This window comes from Betta splendens, chromosome 13 (genome assembly GCF_900634795.4).
Source record: "Betta splendens chromosome 13, fBetSpl5.4, whole genome shotgun sequence".
NCBI classification, from domain to species: Eukaryota; Metazoa; Chordata; class Actinopteri; order Anabantiformes; family Osphronemidae; genus Betta; species Betta splendens.
Genome location: NC_040893.2, coordinates 10,378,237 through 10,398,317, shown reverse-complemented (window position 1 = coordinate 10,398,317; position 20,081 = coordinate 10,378,237). Strand labels below are relative to the sequence as shown.

At 48.5% G+C, this 20,081-nt stretch overlaps 2 protein-coding genes across 4 annotated transcripts in view; both read left to right on the top strand.

The window, feature by feature from the left end:
- The window catches only part of LOC114867704 (rho guanine nucleotide exchange factor 17-like), a 37,785-nt gene extending 32,640 nt beyond the window's left edge, over positions 1 to 5,145 (top strand). The window contains exons 16-24 of the mRNA XM_029170601.3: positions 63 to 182; positions 273 to 540; positions 701 to 787; positions 915 to 982; positions 1,123 to 1,271; positions 1,363 to 1,537; positions 1,721 to 1,816; positions 1,890 to 2,069; positions 2,201 to 5,145. Coding sequence (XP_029026434.1) covers positions 63 to 182; positions 273 to 540; positions 701 to 787; positions 915 to 982; positions 1,123 to 1,271; positions 1,363 to 1,537; positions 1,721 to 1,816; positions 1,890 to 2,069; positions 2,201 to 2,409 — 1,352 coding nt within the window. The 3' untranslated portion in view covers positions 2,410 to 5,145. The remainder of the gene's footprint in view (positions 1 to 62; positions 183 to 272; positions 541 to 700; positions 788 to 914; positions 983 to 1,122; positions 1,272 to 1,362; positions 1,538 to 1,720; positions 1,817 to 1,889; positions 2,070 to 2,200) is intronic.
- A 917-nt stretch (positions 5,146 to 6,062) lies between these two features.
- On the top strand, positions 6,063 to 20,064 carry relt (RELT TNF receptor). 3 transcript variants are annotated; one of them, XM_029170438.3, is made up of 11 exons: positions 6,063 to 6,291; positions 14,389 to 14,463; positions 14,575 to 14,667; positions 14,776 to 14,960; positions 15,103 to 15,155; positions 15,245 to 15,496; positions 17,145 to 17,225; positions 17,505 to 17,583; positions 18,407 to 18,790; positions 18,878 to 19,003; positions 19,128 to 20,064. In XM_029170438.3, exons 2-11 carry the CDS (start codon positions 14,422 to 14,424, stop codon positions 19,129 to 19,131), a joined length of 1,299 nt encoding a protein of 432 aa, XP_029026271.1. In that variant the 5' UTR covers positions 6,063 to 6,291; positions 14,389 to 14,421; the 3' UTR covers positions 19,132 to 20,064. The 3 variants fall into 3 exon arrangements, with proteins under 3 accessions (XP_029026271.1, XP_029026269.1, XP_029026270.1); XM_029170436.3 differs by having other exon boundaries at positions 6,065 to 6,291; positions 15,242 to 15,496; XM_029170437.3 differs by lacking the exon at positions 6,063 to 6,291 and adding an exon at positions 13,160 to 13,425 and having other exon boundaries at positions 15,242 to 15,496.
- The last annotated feature ends 17 nt before the right edge of the window (positions 20,065 to 20,081 follow it).

Below are 20,081 nucleotides of genomic sequence, written 5' to 3'. Positions count from 1 at the left end.
TTATATGGAGTGCAGGTTTAGGCATTTGTAAAAAACGTGGCCTGATGTTGTGATGGTTCCAGGACCAGGGGCGGAGCTTGTGCCATTTGACAGCGATGACACCGATGATGAGGATTCTCCCAGTCCCTCCTCCACTCTACAGAGTCAGGCCAGTCACTCCACCATCTCATCCAGCTATGGAAGTGAGTAAAAGCACGCAAACCATCCACATACACTATAGGTAGTGTAGTTGCTGTCTCTGTCATTAATCCACATTCGTTTGGTCTCTTAAGATGATGAGGGTTCAGGCTCCAAGGACATGGTTACAGAGACCACCAGCAGTGAGGAGGAGCAGGAGTTCCCACCAACTAGCTCCTACGGAGCACCGGGGATGCTGGGTGTTGGCGGCGGAAGTCGAGGCCAGGCAGAGAGCCCCATGGACGGCCGCGCCATGCGCCGCTCCTCGCGGGGCTCCTTCACCAGGGCGAGTCTGGAGGACCTGCTCAGCATCGACCCAGAGGCCTACCAGAGCTCAGTGTGGCTAGGCACGGAGGATGGGTGGTGGGTGATCATTAACTTATCGTTAACTCATTACAACTCGCACAAAGACGAATTCTACCGTTTGGTTGGATCTGTCTTCTTTCTCCAGGTGGTAATATCCTCCCTGCTTACTGTACTGATGCAATCACTCCACCTCCTTTGTTTCTTCTGTTTATTTCAGCATCCACGTGTACCAGTCCTCCGATAACATCCGCAACCGTAAGAACAGCATGAAGATGCAGCACTCAGCCTCTATCCTGTGTATACTGTGAGTGGGCTGCCTCTTTATTAGTATTAGAAGTATATAAATCCAAAGTAAAAATGGGGGGTACTGTCTGTTTTCTCCTGATTTGCTTGTGATATGGTGCCACTTTATTCTGTGTTTTCTCTTGAAGGTACTTGGACAACAAAGTGTTTGTGTCGCTGGCCAATGGAGAAGTGATTGTCTATCAGAGAGAAGCAGGTAACAGCTAGTCTGAGTTGTTATCTTTTGATTTGTGGGTGGTGAGGGTGAGCGTCACATATACTTTCGGAAAAGGGGAAGAAATTGTGTGTCTTTGTTTTGATTTTATAAAACCTATAAATGTGGATCTCGACCTGCAGGCAGTTTCTGGGACCCTCAGTCGTCTCAGACTTTAATTCTGGGCACGCCCAGCAGCCCCATCACCAAAATGGTCCCTGTAGGAGGCAAGCTGTGGTGTGGCTCACAGAACAGAGTCCTTGTTATCAACACAACTACACTGGTACAGGAGGTAGGCCAGTTTGTGGAATCGAACCCCCCCACACACACACACAAGGCACAAGCAGGACTTACCACTGTTCATCTCCCTGTCTGCGCCCCAGCACTGGTTCCAGGTGGGCACGGACAGCAGCCGCTGCGTGACGTGCATGGTGGCGTACGGTCAAGGCGTGTGGCTGGCGCTGCAGGGCAGTGCGCAGGTCAAGCTGTACCACGCTCAGACCTGGGAGAGCCTGACGGAGGTGGACGTGGCACCCGCCGTGCACAAGATGCTCGCAGGTAAACACACGCCAGCGTGTAAACATGCATTTATCCGGTGGTTGAGAGAGGCTTGTACGGCTGATGAGTCAATGTATGGGGGTATGACAGTACCTGAACATCCATGAGGCCTCCCTGGCCTTCACGCCTCTCATACTGTAGCTCACTTATCATCATCTTTCCGCTTCCTTTTTTTCCATTCAGGTGCAGATGCGATCATCCGACAGCACAAAGCCGCCTGTCTCAGAATCACCGCATTGCTGGCCTGTAAAGATCTGCTGTGGATCGGCACCAGTGCTGGTAAACACCCCATCTATAACATGAACTATTCCTGGATCCAGACACAAAGTGTGCTCAATGTGTTTTTCTCTAGGGGTTGTCCTCACTCTGGCCATACCAGCGGTGAGCTCAGGAACCGGGGCCGGGACCCTGAAATGCCCCCTGGTGCCAATGGGCTCAGCTCACGGACACACGGGCCACGTTCGGTTCCTGACGACGATCGAGCTGCCAGAAGGGTTTGACATGAACATTCCTCCGCTGACAGACGCCACAGGTCTCAGTAAATCCTAATTCTCCTCAATGGCCCACACATACAATCTTTGAGTGTTTCCCATGCGCTCTTTACTAAATATATACAGAAACCCGAACTGAAGCGACCTTTGACCCATCCTCTCTGGTTTCTAGGCAACCAGCCTCAGAGCTGCAGCGCAGTCGACAGGAGCCTCCAGCGGCGTGACTCTGCCCGTCGCAGAGCCTCCGCCCACATCCCGTCCAAAACCAACCATCTGGTCATTTCTGGCGGCGACGGCTACGAGGACTTCAGACTCACCAACAGCAGCGAGACGGTGGGGCGGGACGACAGTACCAACCATCTCCTGCTCTGGAGGGTCTGAGCCGGTCAACCCAAACCCCCAAACGTCCTCTATCGGAGGATGACGCACAAGGCCTGGTCCTTCTCCCAACATCTGATTCCTCACGTTTTGGTGTTGTTTTCCTTCTGCTCAGTCACCGGTCTCTCTGTGCACAACACGTCTGTTAACTCCCTCCTGTAAAGTTGACCTCCCTCTCGTGTTAATGTTACCGATGGTGTGCGTTGAACCTGACTGTGCGTCTTCATTGCTTGGCATCTGCAAGCGTTGTTTAAACAGTGATTTTAAAAACCTTGGAGAGACAGAAGTGTCTTATGGTCGAGGACGGGAAGGAGACGAGTGGACTCGGACTCTGCACTGAGGGACAAATTGAACTGAAGCGTGAATGAAGCACGTGCTCCTTCTTGGACGTTTTATTGAACCCTGACCATCGTTTCACCACATCACTGCATCATCTTAAACTGAACCTCGAAGGAGAGAGGACATGAAGATCTACAGTCGGATTTAAGCCGAGACTGGAGTTTGATGTGCAGGTTTCTGCCTTTCACAACCTTCTGCTCCGGTAAACTGAACTGCTCGAGGCTGATCTGAGGTCAGATTTTTCGGACCCAAGCGGTGTCAAAGTATTTCGCAATCGTTGCTTATAGATGTGACTGCTGAAATCATCTTTTCCCCTGTTGAGGAACAGCATCGTTTTAGTGCAATATGTGTCAGTGGTATCTAACGAGTATAATAACACGCATACGGTTCACACACGAATGCACAAACATGTGTTTCACGTTGTATCTGTTTTTCAAATGTAACTCGTTGTCACTTTGAGATGACATGAATCTAGATGAAGCGACGTCCCACCACCGGTGACACAAGTGTGTTGGAGACACTCGTCTTTAACGCAACTATGCCAAAACCTCGTCTGTGTTGGAGACGCACTGCGGGACATGAGCGGATTCCTTTGAGCGTTCTTTCAGAAGGCACTGGTGTTACTGGTTTCCATAGCGGACTCTGTAAAGACGACACGAGGCTGTGACAGCAGAAAAGCCTAGTTATGTACAGTATTTATGGTTCTGATTTTAGCGCCTCATTTTACAGCACTTAATTTATAGAAGATGTAGCTTTCACCTTTTCTTTTTGGAGTTGAAGGATAAGAAGCGATGTGGTTTGTCCAAGCAGGGGTAGATACAGTCCGCTCGTGCTTTGGTGTGATATACAATACAGCGTTCTTGTTTTGGCTTCTCCATAAATGTAGAGAGCGATTTCCAGAAAGGAGAGGTCAGGGGGGTATTTTTGTCCCCGACAGAACGGATGCACCACCGATCAGAGCGCGGTCGCTCCTCCGCCCGTTTCGGTGCCAAAGGGGACAGCGCGGTCATTAACGGCAGCGTTGGGGGACAAGAAGCGTGTTGTTTGCGCCGTACGAGGTCAGAGGGAGACTGAGAACCTGCACGTGCCTTCAGGAGGCTCAGAGCTAAGCCAATTAGCGCACACACACACGCAGATTAAAGAGTCAGCTTTCAGCAGATGTCTGTGGAATTAAAGAATCACACACGCACACACACACACACACCATCTGGGCTCCTCACCTTAGCTTTCCCACGTTCAGGCCTCTCCACATTAGGTTAATTCTCCCCGTGTGAGAGGAGTTGACCTTTGGGGAATTAGCTGGTCATCACACTAGCTGCTCACTGACGTTAGCTCCTTGTTTGTGTGTGTGTGTGTGTGTGTGTGTGTGTGTGTGTGTGTGTGTGTGTGTGTGTGTGTGTGTGTGTGTGTGTGTGTGTGTGTGTGTGTGTGTGTACAGTATGAAGGTGGAACGGCCGGTTTCAGTGCATCCTCCACAAGTGCTCTTCTGTTGTTAGTAAAGATCCAAGTCGGCCTGTGGTAGCCTGTGTAGAAAACAAACGACAAGGAGTTTAATATCTTGGGGGCGAAAGAAGATTTATCCCAGAATAATATTTCAATGCAAAGTGTGTTAATGAACGACTTCCTGGAGTTAACGCCTCTAATTTTGGGCAGACCAAACAAATTATTGATCTTTACAGACACTGGCAGCTCATTGTTTTTTTTTTGTTTGTTTTTTTCCCCTACTGGCTTCATTTAAATGGTATTTTTACTCAAGTCTGCAAGAAAACAGTGTTGCTAATTCCCTCACCGTTCAGTATCGATGCTCCTGAACAAGCGACTTTCCCTTCGGCCGATTTGAAACAGATTGTTTGCCTTAAAAGTATTTCTTTCTTTGCTCTTTTCTGCATCTTATACACGTGAAGGGAACCTCGAGGGTTAAGAGGATGAAGTGCTGTGATAAGGAAACGGAGCATTTTCATCACATTCTTCCTGTAGCGTGTTAGAAACCTCCTCATGCCCGTATGTGAACAAAGTCTCTATTGTTGTAAATATTAGTATATTTTCTCTGTAAATAGTGCACCCATGGTCCTCGGTTGTTGATATGAATCTAATGGCATATTTTTATATATTTGTGTCTCAGTTTGTGTTTTTCTTTCCCATCTGGCATGCGCTGTCAGTCCCCTGTCATAAATCTTTCTGAAAGACGTTTAAAAAAAAAGAGAGAGAGAATCTGTTGCTACCAGGGGTTTTGACGGCCTGACGCCTGAGGAACGCGTTGTCGTCTGCCTTTGGAACAGGGAGGAAAACAATCGAGCGCTCGTGTAACGCTCTATCGCTGTCAAGAGTTACTTCCTGTATGTGGCTGTTCGTGTTTCGTCACTGTGGGTTTCCCTTTGTAATTAAATCAGTTCACTGGTGCCACTTTGTGCCTGTCTTGCTTTTCCTCCAGCTGCTCAGGTGTTGCAGCAAACCATTTAAAGGAAAACGTCACCGATTTTCAATGTGGGTTGACCAAAACGATCTGGGGTAGTATTTAAGAATGAAGGGACACTCACAACTCTCCATATTTTCTATGCAGAGAAATTAACAATTATTCCTCTGCAAGAAGCCTCTGAAACAGCCCAGAGGCCCTTTTGCCTTGGGCTCACAGGCTACAACTAGTGTTTTAAATGATCATTTCCGTGAAGTTTTAAGAAGTCTATGATTTAATAGACAGCTTTAATAGATAACTAGATGGAGGAGGGGTCCAGCACGCTTCAGCCTCATCTTCATCTGCAGCCCACTGACCCACAATGGAGTGTGTGTAGAGTGAATAGAAGAAAACTGTATGTAAGTGGGCCACTGAGCGCACAATCCAATGCACATGCCCCCTCTGCTTGTGAATGCTGCGTCCCACTGACATCGCTGGCGTGACGCGCTGAATGGCGCGGGGCCGAATGAAAGAGCCAGTGAAGACAGCAGCTCACGCGCTCATCTGCGCTGGACGTTGTTCTTGCTGACACTGACACTGACTCACTGATCCCGTTCAGCAGAAGGAGGCGACGCGGTGGAAATCGCCTTCGCTCGCTGGCGTCACATTCACAAAGTGATGTGTGTAATGGAGCCAATGTGTCCGTCTCAGTGGATACGGGAGTAGGAGAATTTGTCAATTGCGTTTAAACATTTTAAATATTTTTGCTCATTTGTTCTAGTCACGTCTTTCTATGTATTTTACTTCCATCCCTGTGTTTCAGGTGATTTCATAAAGCCTGAGGCTCCATATGCTGGGCCACAACTGAGAGAAGCTGCGACCGTCACACTGAGCCGCAGCCACCTGCTGGGGAAGCTCAGCGGCCGACAGAGGGGGCTTACGCTGGCACGCGCGCGCGCGCGCGCGCTCGCGCTCTGACAGGGGTTCAGTGAGCTGCCGTGACGCGCAGTGAGCTCACCGAGCCATCTCCGTGCCGTCTTCTCTCACAGGGGGACCTTACCGGCTTTGTGGTCGTGCTCCATCATACTTGTTCTCCGCCGCCGCCGATGCTCGCGTCCAAAGCCTGATTCCAACTCTGCTCCCGTGCTCAGCCGGTAAGTGGGACGCGCCTTCTCCGGCGCCGCAGCGGCGTGGACGCGCGGCTGAGGCCGGTGCTTTTGGTCACGTCAGCCCCCGTCGCGTCCCGTGGAGCCGCCGTGGCCACAAAGCCGCTCTTGACCACTTTTACGCACGGCGGTGGCGACTTCGTCCGCGCCCGTCAGGCGTCGCGTGGCGCCGTTAACGCGTCTTCGACCCTGTGTTCGGACGCAGGTTGCGGCTCAAGGGAGAGTTCGTAACGCGAACGTTAGCGGTTTACTCCGTTCATCTGTCACTTAGTTTTAGTAGTTTGGAAGCGGCGTAGCGTACAGACTCAAGACGTCCGTGTTCATGTAGTGACCAAACATAGAGGTTTATTAATAGCAAACAATATCCCTGATTTTTAATTGAATACATCGTTCAGTTTGTTGTGTTACTGCGCCGCGTCCGCCAGTTATTCAGTACATTTCACAGACTTCTAATAACAATGGAACAACCGGGCGCTCTAACGGCGGACGGAGCACATGCTCGACGCACTGACATGGCTCTACGTGATGACGTCACCGGTAGCGCGTGAAGTGGAAGGTCTTCAAGTTCAGTTTTACTTGGCGTTAGTGTTAATGTAATTACTATAACAGCGGATGTTAAAAGGAAACGAACCGTTTTTATTCAGTACAATACAGACAGCCATGAATTTAAGTTAAATTATTATTATACTAAGATCTGTTTTAAGGTTATGGCAGAAATGAAACATGGGGCCCAAACATTAGAACCATCTCTGTCACAAGGACAGGCTCTTTTCACAAATAGAGAAAAGACATAGAACAATAGAGAATTCACCTCAACCCAGTCTATTACTCAGTCGATACTGAGTTGAAATGGCTTCTATTGTAGAGAAGGGAGGAAGAAAACCGCGTCCCTCTGACCCGTTTTTGGAGAAGGCTCTGTAGAAAGATGAGTCAAGAGTTGAAATGTATCCAAGTCCAGTTCAGATTTGAAGCTGACGCCCAAGTGGGTTAAATAGAAAAACAATGAGTTCAAATTCCTGCACCCCTAAATCAGTAAGAGGCATATGCGCGCGCGCGCACACGCACACACACACACACACACACACACACACACACACACACACACACACACACACACACACACACACACACAGTAAATGCTGATATTCTCAGACTCACTTCCTGCTTTCTGCCTGTTACTTTTACCATAATGTTGCAAATACACTGCATCTGTGTGATGGTAAAATCCGCCCTGGGGTTTCTCTGGATTTGCCAGACTATGGCATTGAATCATCAGAGGCCAGTTCTGCTATACTGTACACTGCCTGTGCTGTCAACTATTATTTATGGGGGGGAGAGGCGAGAGGAGAAAGGCCGATCGGAGTCTTCTTTCATCCAGTGACTGGCCTCTAAGCAAAGTCCAGCTGCCGCTTGCTGGACCTGCATGCAAATATGTTTTTGGAAGATTATAGCTTGTTTCCCTTCAAACAACACTAAAAACGGCAGCGTGGTTTCATTACAGCCACTAAAGTATATTGGTCTTACTTGAAAATAACCAGGTTGCATGAGTCCACAGACTTGTGAGGGCACAATTTGAAGCTTTCTTTCAGAGGAATTTCACATCTTGGACACAGTGAGAGATGGTTCAGGGATTCCCCACACAGGTTTCATAAAACAGCCTTTATTCACACATTCTTTCCTCCAGTGATTGTAAACCTCTTCTCATTTCCAGCACTGTGCCAAAACCTCCTTTATTTGTTGTCAACCCATGTCACAGTAACTGTAGCAAAGCTAACGGTGGTCATTATACGCACACCTTAATTAGAAGCTAACGTGAGGCGGATGTAACTCTCACTTCACGCTGTGCCCCACCCTGCATTTACTCTAGAGTGTATTTATTTAGGGTTTGGGCAAGTAATAATGACAAGAGGAGAAAGGGAGAGGAAAACGGGCCAATCCAGTGCACTATTTCATCTCTACTGGAGCGTGTGTGTGTGTGTGTGTGTGTGTGTGTGTGTGTGTGTGTGTGTGAAAGGCTGAGACTCAGTTAAGCTCTAATTAACCCACCGGTCCTGTCATCTGCCCGTCTGTCCATCCCAGTGCCACAGTGACCTGCGTGACTCTGCAAAGTCAGCCAGAAAGCACCGAGCTGACCTGGTGCACGCTGGCTACGATCGGTGGAGGGCCGGATAATTACAGAGGGGTCCAGGAAAGACACCCGCATACACATACCAAGGCCTAATTATAAGGTATTGGGGTGGAAGTCCTGGTGGTAGCTTTTACTTTCAGCAGCATTTTCGCCCCGTTTTCCTTTGGGGAGGCCTGTGTTGCTTTTGCATTCCTCTCCTTATCTGCTGAGCTGCGTTTCACAGCAGAGATGGAGAGTGAGCAACATGCAAGTCATGCTGCGGAGGGGGTTCTCCTTTGTGTTGGAAGCGACCAACGGCGTGTCCTGTCAGGCTTTAAAAGGATGAATTCACGCTGGAAACGGTTACTTCTCTGCCCGTCTGACTAATGGCTGAGTCGAGGCGTTCGGCGTGTCGCTGTCTTCCAGCGCTGCTCCTGCCGTAAACCGATACGCTCTGCTTGTAATGTGGTTTGTACCGTGAATGGCCGCTCACTCTCATTTCATCAGGCTCGGTTGAGTCAGAACAAAACTGAGACGACTGCAATGCTCCTCCTCCGTTCGACCTGTCGGCGGGGTCTTAAAACAGAACTTTCGTAAAGGAAGTAAAGGAGACGTGTGTGTGTGTGTGTGTGTGTGTGTGTGTGTGTGTGTGTGTGTGTGTGTGTGTGTGTGTGTGTGTGTGTGTGTGTGTGTGTGTGTGTGTGTGTGTGCGCGTGTGTGTGTGTCAGAGGTAATCTCTCATGAGAAGTGCTACCTACAGACAAGCTCCAGTTCAAAACAACTGCTGAGTAATGACAATGTTTCGAACGGGCCAAAAGCTACAGTTATTTAAGTACACGTGAACCCAGATGTGGGTGAAAGTGTTTTCTTTATCTGAGCTCAGCTTCTGAGGCTCCGTGGACTTTTCCCGCGGCTAAAACAGCAATTAAGTCAATCCTCTGCTATTTGTTGGACAAATAGAGGCGACACGTTGGAAGTGTTGTTTTCTGCTGCCCCGTTGCTCATGTGTTTGCATGAGCGTGACACTATTCTTATTGTAATGTTCGTGTGGCGAGCTGCAGAGCGCGTACAGGTTGGAAACTGGGACCGGTGCGGATTCACATCCTGCGTTGATGATGTACGCGAACGCACCACGCGCTAAAAAACACCTACTCTGCCACACAAAACTCAAATTGCCCTGTGTTCTGTTTTAAACCTGCCGGTGGATAATTTCAGGCTTGTTTTGCAGCCACAATTAACTTGTGGTGTCTGATGGGTTAAAGATGTTGACTGTTACAATTAGTGCAATTTAGGCTTATTTCAAATGATGCAGACAGTCGAATCCAGTGGAGGAAAAACAAAATGGAAATGTCTGAAAGTTCAGTTTTATTTGATTTGAGTTGCGCTGCAGTGCATTGTGGGATTGTTCGGGTGGTTTCGCGGAGCTGCTGCTCCTGCTCTCGCCTCCGGTCACTCAATCTGGCGAAGCCGCGCTCCAGACACAGGAGAAGCTCGGGCTCCCGCTGGTGTTCAGTTCCACTGGAAAACATGACGTGGGGCCTCACGTCAAAGCGGCGGCCTGCAGACGCGTGTGGACTGGCCTCACCTCACCGGCCCTCAGTCGCGCTCCCCACAATGAGACATTGTCTGCGAGCTCACGTACAAAGCGTTGGCGTAAATCAGGCTTTGGCCACCTCCATTAAGCCAAACACGAGGGTGTGGTTGGCCCAATCACGTCTTAGCCATACACATACACATTATGTCTTGCTCCACAAAATGTCTGATGGACAATGCAGTGTAATTACCTTAAACCTTTTTCTTGCCCGCTCAGCTCTTTTGCATTGTATCGCACGCTTGTGCATCACAAGGAGGTGTTTCCTGCTTGTGTTGGGTAGCCATTACCCGTGGGCGTTCTGTCCTTCTCAAGTACGTCTGGTTTCATCAGCATTACTCCAACATGCATTAATATGGTGGTTGGGCTCGTCTAAGTCAACGCAGACACTTGGAGTCGGGCAGGATCGGTTACAGACGTAGCCTCACCGTCCCAACTGGATCCTTCAGCATGAAACAGGAGGAGGTAGTTTGGTCACTTTCCCTCACAGTGATGCTGGACTGTCCACACAAACCTAATGTCCTTTATGAGCAGCTCAAGGGTCTATGGACGCCATGTTTGCTCCTGGATGGCTCCCAAAATGCATCACTACATCAATGTGTGCATATGGACATTTAGAGTGACTTCTTCACTGTGTTGTCGTCTCTGTGGGGCAAAATTGTCCAGCGAGAAACTGTTTTTATATGTAAATTAGAGTTCATCATGCTTGGATTCCTGTTTCTATTAAGTAATTAGTCTTTGACTATATGAAATGAGGCTATGCCTGTTGGCCTGCTCTAAGAAACGTCAGCTGCTGGAAACCCAGTCGTTTAACCCATATGCCCAGAGTGCACTTGCAGAAGCTCCACCATCCGCTGCTTGACTACAACCCACGACTACTGACGACTGACCGTCCTGCTCATATGGATCGAATGCATATGAATGAGTGCATGCATAGTGAATGCATAGATGATTCAGCGCGCAGTTGAAGACGTTTCCTGTCAGTGGAGTGAATGGCTCATCTTCCGCTGATCACGGTTTGTTTACAGAGGCGCAGCCGCTGCATCAGGTCTTCCCACAGGAACACGGCGGCCCTGTGAGCATGACTGACATTTATTTTGGCGCTCGCGGGCTCTGACTGTGAAATAAACTGCGGCGTCACTGCTGCGGCTGGGCCCATGGTTTGACCCCGCTTTACCCTTGATCTCCCTGGAGCTCAGTCACCTCAGGCTGAAAGGCGACGGGCTCCACTCATTCCTGTGTTTCCTCTTTTGTGGTCGCTTCCTTCCTTCACGGCTTCATCCGCGAGGATTTCTCGCTTCAGCTGCAGCATGACATCAGGCGCCCAGAAAAAGCTCCCAAACACTTTAGCTGTGACTTTGGTCGTGGCCCCAGAAACCACCACGGGGCAGAATAATGTCCATGTTTTTGTCATCCCTCTGCTATTACTTCTTTATTACTGCTATTTTTAGGCGCCCTGAACAACACATGACATGTGACTGAGCATCTGATGTTGTGGCCACTTGTTATGTGAGCGTTTTAAATAATAACGCAGAGGGTTTTGTGTAATTACTGTTTTACACAGTTTAGGAAAAGTCGTCACGCTCCTCTCACTTTCCTTTGAAGGGCTGATTTTTCATCCTGTTTCGCCCGTTGTTTTGGTTTTATGTCCGTCCACATGAAATGATGAGCGCGGCGTGGGTGTTGTTGTGCGCTGGCGTGTTTATTGTGCACATAGATATTCTGGGAGGTGTTAATGTCCTGTTATATCCCACGCTTTCCTCTGCGCGACCTCGTTGTTTGTCTTGTTCCTTCATTCCCCGACCTGAGCGACCTCCACAACCTGAGTCCATGTGTGAAGAAGGAAACGCTTAAACAATAAAGTGGATTTAGAGGATTGAGGGCTCACACGGGCCAGAGAATAGAAAGGAGGCGCAAGTGAAGCACGAGACTCGTGCTTTCTCACTGCGGATTTGTGATTTTCATGTCACAAGTCAAAATATGGAGAAATACTGTAAGATGGAAGTTCTGTTGCAGACTCCTGCTTTCAGCTGTTTTCAGTCTCCATCTCCAACGTCAGAGGAACTGGGTTGAAAAACTAAAATAATCGAATGCATCTTAATGTATTCAATGTTTAATCCAACCACGCAAAGCCAATGATGGCCTGGGATCATATGCGTCCATCACACCATAAATCAGTTCAATCTTGCTTTAAGCCATTCCTCTGGAGGTCAAGCGAGTCCATAGAAACATTCCTCAAGCCCTTCAACCCCGTCCAATTTGTTACTCGACACTTTCCAAAAACAGATCTACTTAATTGTAGGTCACATTTTGGTCTCGCTCCCTCTATCATTGTCGTTTTATTGATCGCTTCCCCCACCCTTCCTTGTGATTGTGTGCTCACAGGGGCGCATGTTTGCCTGAGCGCGTAGCCCTGTGGGTGACTTGTAATTAACCTCCTACTAACTCTGGGCTGAATGGCATTTTAACCAACGCTTCCATATATATCATGCTATCAGGCTGCAGTTGGAGCCTCTTCGTGCCACTCTCTCCACGCTCCATCCGTCCCTTTCTTCGCCTTCCTCTGCATCTCTATCGGGCCCTTCAGCCTTGTGGTGCTTTTTCAAAATGAGTGGTTGTTCCACTTTCACTTTATCTTTCCTTTCCCCCTGAAATTATGCAGCAGAAGCCTGTTATTGACATAAGGGCCTTGTTGGACTATAATCATAAACTTTGTTATACCCTCGTTTGCATAAGGCATAGGGCACAGCTTTGTGTCGATACTCCAGATGTGTGTGTGGGTAAAGTATTATTGGTGGAAGCACACACAGCCCAGGTGTGTTTGTGTGTGCGCTGACCACATGTAGTAAGCCAATGAATGGGTTCGAGAGGGAAAGTGTTGACTTTCCTGCTAACTACCGTTCAAAACATGTTTTAGTGTGTGGTGGAAGGTGAAGAGCTTGTTAAAACAGCCTCGCCACTCACAGACATGGACAACACACACACACACACACACACACACACACACACACACACACACACACACACACACACACACACACACACACACACACTGATAGTGGAGGTGGAGGAGGCTGGTCCTCCTGAACTTAGGGGTGTGTCTGTGTTCACATTGACAGTATAAGACACAGGCAGGTACATTGAATTCTCCATTCAGCTACACAGACCGGTGTGTGTCTGACCTTTTTAGCTGCTTTTGAGTCCTAACTTTGTTGCTCAGATAGAACCTTTGTTTTAAATTTCCTATTCGTAACGCCTGGTCTGAGTAGTAACCAAATACAACTCTTATCAGCTGTTGTTTGAAGGAGCAGCTAGAAAGTTTGAGAATATTTAGGATTTGACCCAGATTCAGCATTTGCAACCGTACTCACAGCATCCTCCCTGAGTTGCTACGGCAACCGTGTCAGTCAGCTGCAGGTCTGGGGTGAGTATGCTCCTCTGGCTTTCTTTCTCATTTTCTCTCTTTTTTTTAGGTTTACTCTTTTTTTTTCTTCTTTTTTCTCTGACTCTGGATACGTCTCTTCAATCTGCTCTTCGTGAAAGGATAATTACATTTTCTGTCCTTTCTGTCGCCCTCTTCCTTCTCTTTTTTTTACATATCTGATTTGTTTAATGTCTTTTATTTTGGTCAGTGGTTGTTTAACAAACATGCTTGGAGCAAGTCGGTCAGTTATCATAAGGTCGCCGCATCAGTTATAACATGACGCAAATACAGAAGCTGCACTTTTTGTTGTGTTAATCTGACCTGCTTACAAATTTAAAAGAAAATAACTTTAGCTATAAACTGAGTGAACTCCTCTGTGAACTTGGACTCAGCATATTTGTACATTTTCAGTTCATTTGTTTATTGCCACACCAGTTCTTTCAAGTGAATCGGTATAAACATCCTGATTTGTTTAAACACTTAAACCCCACTAACCATAGAGTTATGAATGAAATACTGGTCACGGGGGCAGCTACTGTCATGTCAGCAGGTGCTGAATACGCTGTAGTATGAGTAACGGCTTTAAATGTGCACATGAGCGCATGGAGCAGGTCAAAAATAGGCACAGGAGAGTCTGGGTTCATTCACTGCCGTCGCCCCAAAGGTCCTAATTCATGCTAAATGTTATTTACAGCGGGTGAAGCTGACCCCTACTTACAATTCACGGCTCTCTGGATAAAACATGACTCAGGTGTTTTTTGCCACGTGAGCGTGTGTGGCTTTAGATTGATGATGCACATTCAGCACTGTGTGTGTGTGTTTGTGAAAATGTGAAAATGTGTTATAAGACGTGTTATAATTTCAGCTCAGGTTTGATTTCACATTTTGTACTTTTAACCCCGTAAACAAGTGGACCTGCTCCTTTTTTGTTTGTAAATAACACTATTTCCCTTTGTCTTTTAGATCATATGAACATAGACGAATACATTGAAGAAGATGAGGAACCACCTTTGCTGCTCAGCTCTTGTCCTACTCACGGTAAATATGTGCTCTTTGCAGCGAACAACCAGTATGGCTCCTTATAGACACTAGCGTGATCCAGAACCTCCCTTTGACTCATGAGCTTGTTTGTGGATGTGCACTTTCCAGGTGTTGAGCTGCGGTGGGACTGCAGCGGTGCAGTGTCGGTGGGGGGAAGGGTGTGTGTGTCTGCAGTGCTCTGCAGGTCAGGAGCCAACGAAGGTGAGACTACAAACTATGAACTATTTTTATGAAAAGCTCATCCAGCTACATCAACAGTAAATAGATAAAGAACTGCAACCCTGACAAAAAGTGTCTTCCTCTCACCAGGCGTGCGGGCAGATCCAGGGTGCAGCGGAGGAGGTGCAGTGCAGACTGTGTCCAGCTGGAACCTTCTCAGAGGCTCTGGACTCTGAACTCTGCCGTCCACACACCTCCTGCAGGTCCCTGGGACGGAAGGTGGCGTCCCCCGGCTCTGCGACCTCAGACGCCGTCTGTGGGGACTGCCTGCCCCGGTAAGAGCTGCCTTTTACCTGTGTGTCTGCTCCATTCACATCTGACAAGGACCTCGTAAACCTTCATTTGTGCTCCTTCATTGTATAACAATCTCGCTTTTTTCTTCCCATAACGTGTGTGTCGCTGTTTTTCCATTCGCAGGCTCCGCTCTGCCGCCGCAGGGGAAGTTGCCACAGACAGCCCCTGTGTGGAAAGTGAGCGAGCTCCTGCGGTTCCCTCAAACATTCTGAGTGATTAGCTCTCTGTGGGAAGGCCCTAACGCTGACGCGTCCTCTCTCAGCAGCCCTGCGCCCCCGAGCGGTGCGCACCGTGGGCAACGGCCCGTCCGGCAGCGCCGGGGCGGCGGCCAACGGCACGGTGGTCCGCAGCGCGGAGGAGAAGTCGGCCGAGTACGCCGTGTTCGCCCTGGTGCCGGTCTTCTGCGTCATGGGCCTGCTGGGCATCCTCATCTGCAACATCCTGAAGAAGAAGGGCTACCGCTGCACCGCCGAGAAGGAGGGAGGGGACGAGGAGCTGGCCGCGCCGCAGAAAGAAAGTGAGGGACACGCGGCGGAAGGCGGGGGGGTCGTAAAAATGCCAACTTAACACCCACGCACGCTCGCGTGTGATGTGGTGGAGGCCGGCGAAGGGTGGAGCCGAGCCCAGCGGGCAGCGCAGGCCGAGAGGCTCCGCGATGCGGCCGCACGCGATTCCACGTGGGAAGCGTTTTTATTTGTGTGACCTCCGACCTCTGGGGGGTCGTTGCATGTCATGCGTGCCGTGTTGTTCCAAGCACGCGCTGTTATTCTGGTAGGTTTCCTATTGGAACAGGGTAAAACAAGCATTCCCATCCCCGCTCACCCCAGAGAGGCTGGCCTTGAGTCAACACAGAGCAGGATGTAGCAACGAGCATGCATTATTACTGCAGGCCAGGCGACGAGGAGGCTGAGGTGACTTTGGCTTCGCTCACCTGATGGTGTGAGGCTCAGTGGAAGGAGCGCAGCTGCCTCTGAGCAGATCACAGATTTGCATGCGTCCTGCGCGTACAGTAAAGCTGCTTTCAGGCATCTGTCGTTCCGAGCCCTCACAAAGCAACAGTTACAGTTCACTCAGGGATGGTGTGCATCCGTACTCGTGCGTCAGCTCTCCGGACCCTCGCCCCCTGCAGCGCTCTGGATCTGCCCCTCCACTCTCCGCTCATCCAGTTTCTTCATTCCCAGCTTGTCCGAACATGATCGGAACGCGACACTGTCCGTGCATCTCCCCTTTCTCAGTCGGATGAATAATTCAGCTGCGTCCTCAACTTATGGTTTATGTCTCCTCTTTCCTTCTTGATGCATTCAGTTGCATTTTCTCTGTTTATCTTATTTCTTCTTCGCCTTGTCAGTTGACTGTACGGTACAGTATGTGTGGACACCTTCTGATGACTATGACCGATAAAGACTAGATATAATAAGGACAAGTAGAAGTTCAGGAAGTTTTGTTTCACTCTTTGTTACATAAGTCTCCTCATGCCGTCCGTCCGTCCGTCTGTCTGCTGCAGGCCTGACTGAGCTGAGGTTAGACTTAGAAAGCTCCTACTGCAGCACTCCTCTCCTCATCTCCAGTCAGGGGGAAAGCCCCCAGGGATGAGTTACAGCAAGGCCAGGCCTGGCGCGGCAGGGCTAAAATCAGATGTGACTATGCAGCACTGCAGACGGGGAAAAAGGTTGGACTGTGCCTGATGGGAGAGCTGAAGGAGAGAGGCGGAGAGGGCAGAGCTGGAAATGAACGTAGACACAGGGTTTTAAATCAAACATCCAACTCTCATTTTATATAGGATGACGCAACAGCCAGTGTGGAGACATCACTACAGTGTTCTGACCCAACAACAACAGCGTAGCCTATGCATGAAAAGACATTTTTATACACTGAATGGATTGTGATCACAGACTGAGCTATTCTGGAGCTGCCTCTACTCTTATCACTTTGCCCTCAGCTGCCTCCCTGTGTTGCTTACTATTATGGGATAGTCGTGGGGTTGCCATGGCGGCATATCTATTCTTTGCTGTTTAGTCATCCACATCACCCTTATCAGCTCCATCGTGTACAGTACATTGTCTGTCTCTTCCTGACAGCTCCCAGCTCCCCTGATGGCCTTAAGCCCACCTGTATTTGAGTATTTATATATGGAGTATTTATATGTGTTTTTTTATCCGCTTTAGGAAACAGTTGTCCCTACATCTCTGACGACATGAATGAAGACACCATCAGTGTTTTGGTTCGCCTCATTACTGAGAAAAAAGGTGAGTGCTGAGCTGACTGGCTTTTTACTCATGATGGTGGTGAAGGAGCATGAGGCTGCATCGTCACAGTACATGACACACAGCAAAAGACGGCTGCTTACTCAGCAACTTTTCACTTTAGGTTAATGCCTTTAATTTCATTTTTATTATTGATTTAAACATAATTATTATAACTATTAATATTAAGTATATTTAGTATTCTATTATATTAGCTACAGTTATTAGCTGAACATTTACTGAGGCTGATAATAATAACGCTTGTGTGCATGTGTGTTTCAGAAAATGCTGCTGCCCTGGAGGAACTGCTGCTGGAGTACGAGAACAAACAGATGTCCATAAGCAAAGGCTCGTCAATCAAGTATGAGTCCACATGCTTAGTCACTGCCGAGTCACTGTTTGAGTCTGTACCACCGCATGCCTTATGGTCAGGACGTTCTGGCTGATGTCCCCTGTCAACGTTTAAGTGCTCAGAGTGTCCTCAGCGGAGGTCTGGGTGCCTGGCAGCGAGTCGCCTGCTCGTGTCCAGGTGACCTTTGAACCCGCATAGCTGTACCAGCTGTTACCTGAGTCACGGGGCTTTTGCATGTAGAGTTCGGCGTGTCATTACAATTGCTGTAGTAATCGTATCAGTCGGGACAGCTGTGTCTCGGGAGGCTGAGCGGCCGGCTGCCAATCAGTGGATTGTTGGTTTGATTCCTAACTTCTGTCATATGTCAACGTGTCCTTGAGCAAGATAGACAAGGCAGAGAAGCTGAGTATATCAAGTAATCATGAGAAACCACACTTTGTTTAAGTATACGCTGTCCTTTATAGTCCACCTTTTATTCTTTGCTGCTGCACTGACGCAGGCTCTAGTTAATCTTATCTGCCAGGACAATGATAACTGGAGTCAGTTCATTCCACTATGTATGGGCCATTTACAATAGGACTGAGGGGCCTCTGGTCGTGTTCAGCTGCTGAATGGGCTGCTGTAACATGTGATCTTTATATTCCAGAACATTCCCCTCCCACACACACTCTGGGGTCATTGCAGGTCACCCGCTCACTATTCTAACACGGGGATGCACGGCTTCATTTATTGCTTGGGAAACAATGCCAAATTGTCAGTGAATTGACCAAACTCCATAAATGCAGCATAAACACTGTGCATCCAACCCTCTCGTGTTCGTCTTCCTTCCCAGGTTTCCCATGCTGTCTCCACTCGCTCCCTTCCGCTCGCTCCCCAGGCTCTGCCACCATCAGTCCCACCTCCACACCATCTCCGGTCTCTCCGGCCTGGCTCCCAAACACGGCTACCGCTGCTCGCGCTGTGCCCAGAGGAAGTGGCCCCCGGTTCTGATTCCTCCTCTGGATTCCCTCAAGGACCCCCTGAAGCCCCCACAGAGCCTCATCCTGCCGTCCCTGGACAAAGCCACTGACCAGCAGAAGAGGCCCCTCCTGGGGGGGGTGTTTGTGGACACCCACCAAACACAAGCACTGGTGCCAAATACTGTGAAGGAAAAGGTGCAAGGGAAGGAAGTGAAGGTGAACAAGGATGGGGAGCTGACTGTGTTGTCTGTGGGGAGGTGAGACTTCTTGACCGACCAATAATACCTTTTCACAATAAATACTGGAATGTGACAGTGACCGTATTTGTTTTGCTTGATTTACAGATTTCAAGTTGCTCAGATCCCTGAGCAGAAACCCGCCACTGTGGAAACCAAGTCGTCATCCCATGAGCAGAGGAACTCCCTGTTTGGTGGGAAACACTTCTGCTCTTCATCATCCGGCATCAGAAGGTACAGCGCAAAACATCCTCCACCTGCTTCGCTTCCTACTGCAGCACATGTGTTATTATTTTTCTGCTATTCCCTGTGGAATCGTTAAAATGTGGTCAAAGGGACATTTTGCTTTTTTTTTCAGGTGAAGACTCAGAGATGCTGCTCGTTAATGCTACCTCGCCGCAGACAACATGGTCATTCACTGATGACGTGCCGGACGGCAAAGAGGGTGTTTTTAGGCGACTAACAGCAAAAAAAAAAAACAAAAGAATCACCAGCTGCTTGAAGAATTTGTTTGTAATTACAGGAAATCAGGAACATAACTGTATTTATTATTTGACCTTTGTGTTTTACAAGTGCGTGAAGCACACTTACATAGAAGTTAAAAAAATAGCTGCTCACTGTCCTGTCCTGTCTACATGTCCTGTGGAAAGAGTTAAAAGGGCTTGAAATAAGCACTATTGACACTTGAAAGAAAGATGAGAAGGAAAAAACAAAGGAATGAACGTTGGATGCACCCACAACCCCTGTACGTGTGCTTCCATCTAAAAAAACGGCAACACTGCAGGGTTCTGACAGACACAGGCTGACGAAAACACTAAATTTAGACTTAGACCATTAACTCACTCCGGATTATATAACACGCAACTCACACAGCAGCGGGAGTGTAACAACTCCTCACATCCGGCCAAGTTGTCTGTCGTCAGGTGTCACATGAATTCAGCCTGAGCAAACCCCCGTTTGAAACCGAGATCTTTATGGCGCTCGATCAAAGCCCCCCGTAGCACTACAGCAAGTATTATGAAGAAAAAAGTTACGAAATGTAATATAATTTCAATGTTTTAAATATTTTTATAAGTTTTGTGTTTCAGCTTTGCTTGCTTCTACTCACATAGAAAGTGCAGTTTGGCTTGTAGGCCTCGAGGAGGTCCGGGTTTGGGAAATCAGGGGGCCCTGTGTTGTTTTAGGGCCCCGTATATTGTATCACACCAGCTTCACTGACAAAGCACTCCGGTAGCAGTTAAATCACATTTGTACAGTAGAACGCGTAAAGACGTGTACATATGTAAATATGGGTATGGAGACATGTTTGAGT

What these genes read in the sequence shown, in the direction of transcription:
- relt (XM_029170436.3), top strand. Translation starts at nt 14,422, where the DNA reads ATGAGGAACCACCTTTGCTGCTCAGCTCTTGTCCTACTCACG. An exon ending in TGTGGGGACTGCCTGCCCCG is followed by an intron (nt 14,961 to 15,102) that starts GTAAGAGCTGCC and finishes TTCCATTCGCAG; the next exon opens with GCTCCGCTCTGCCGCCGCAG. An exon ending in GGCCGCGCCGCAGAAAGAAA is followed by an intron (nt 15,497 to 17,144) that starts GTGAGGGACACG and finishes TATCCGCTTTAG; the next exon opens with GAAACAGTTGTCCCTACATC.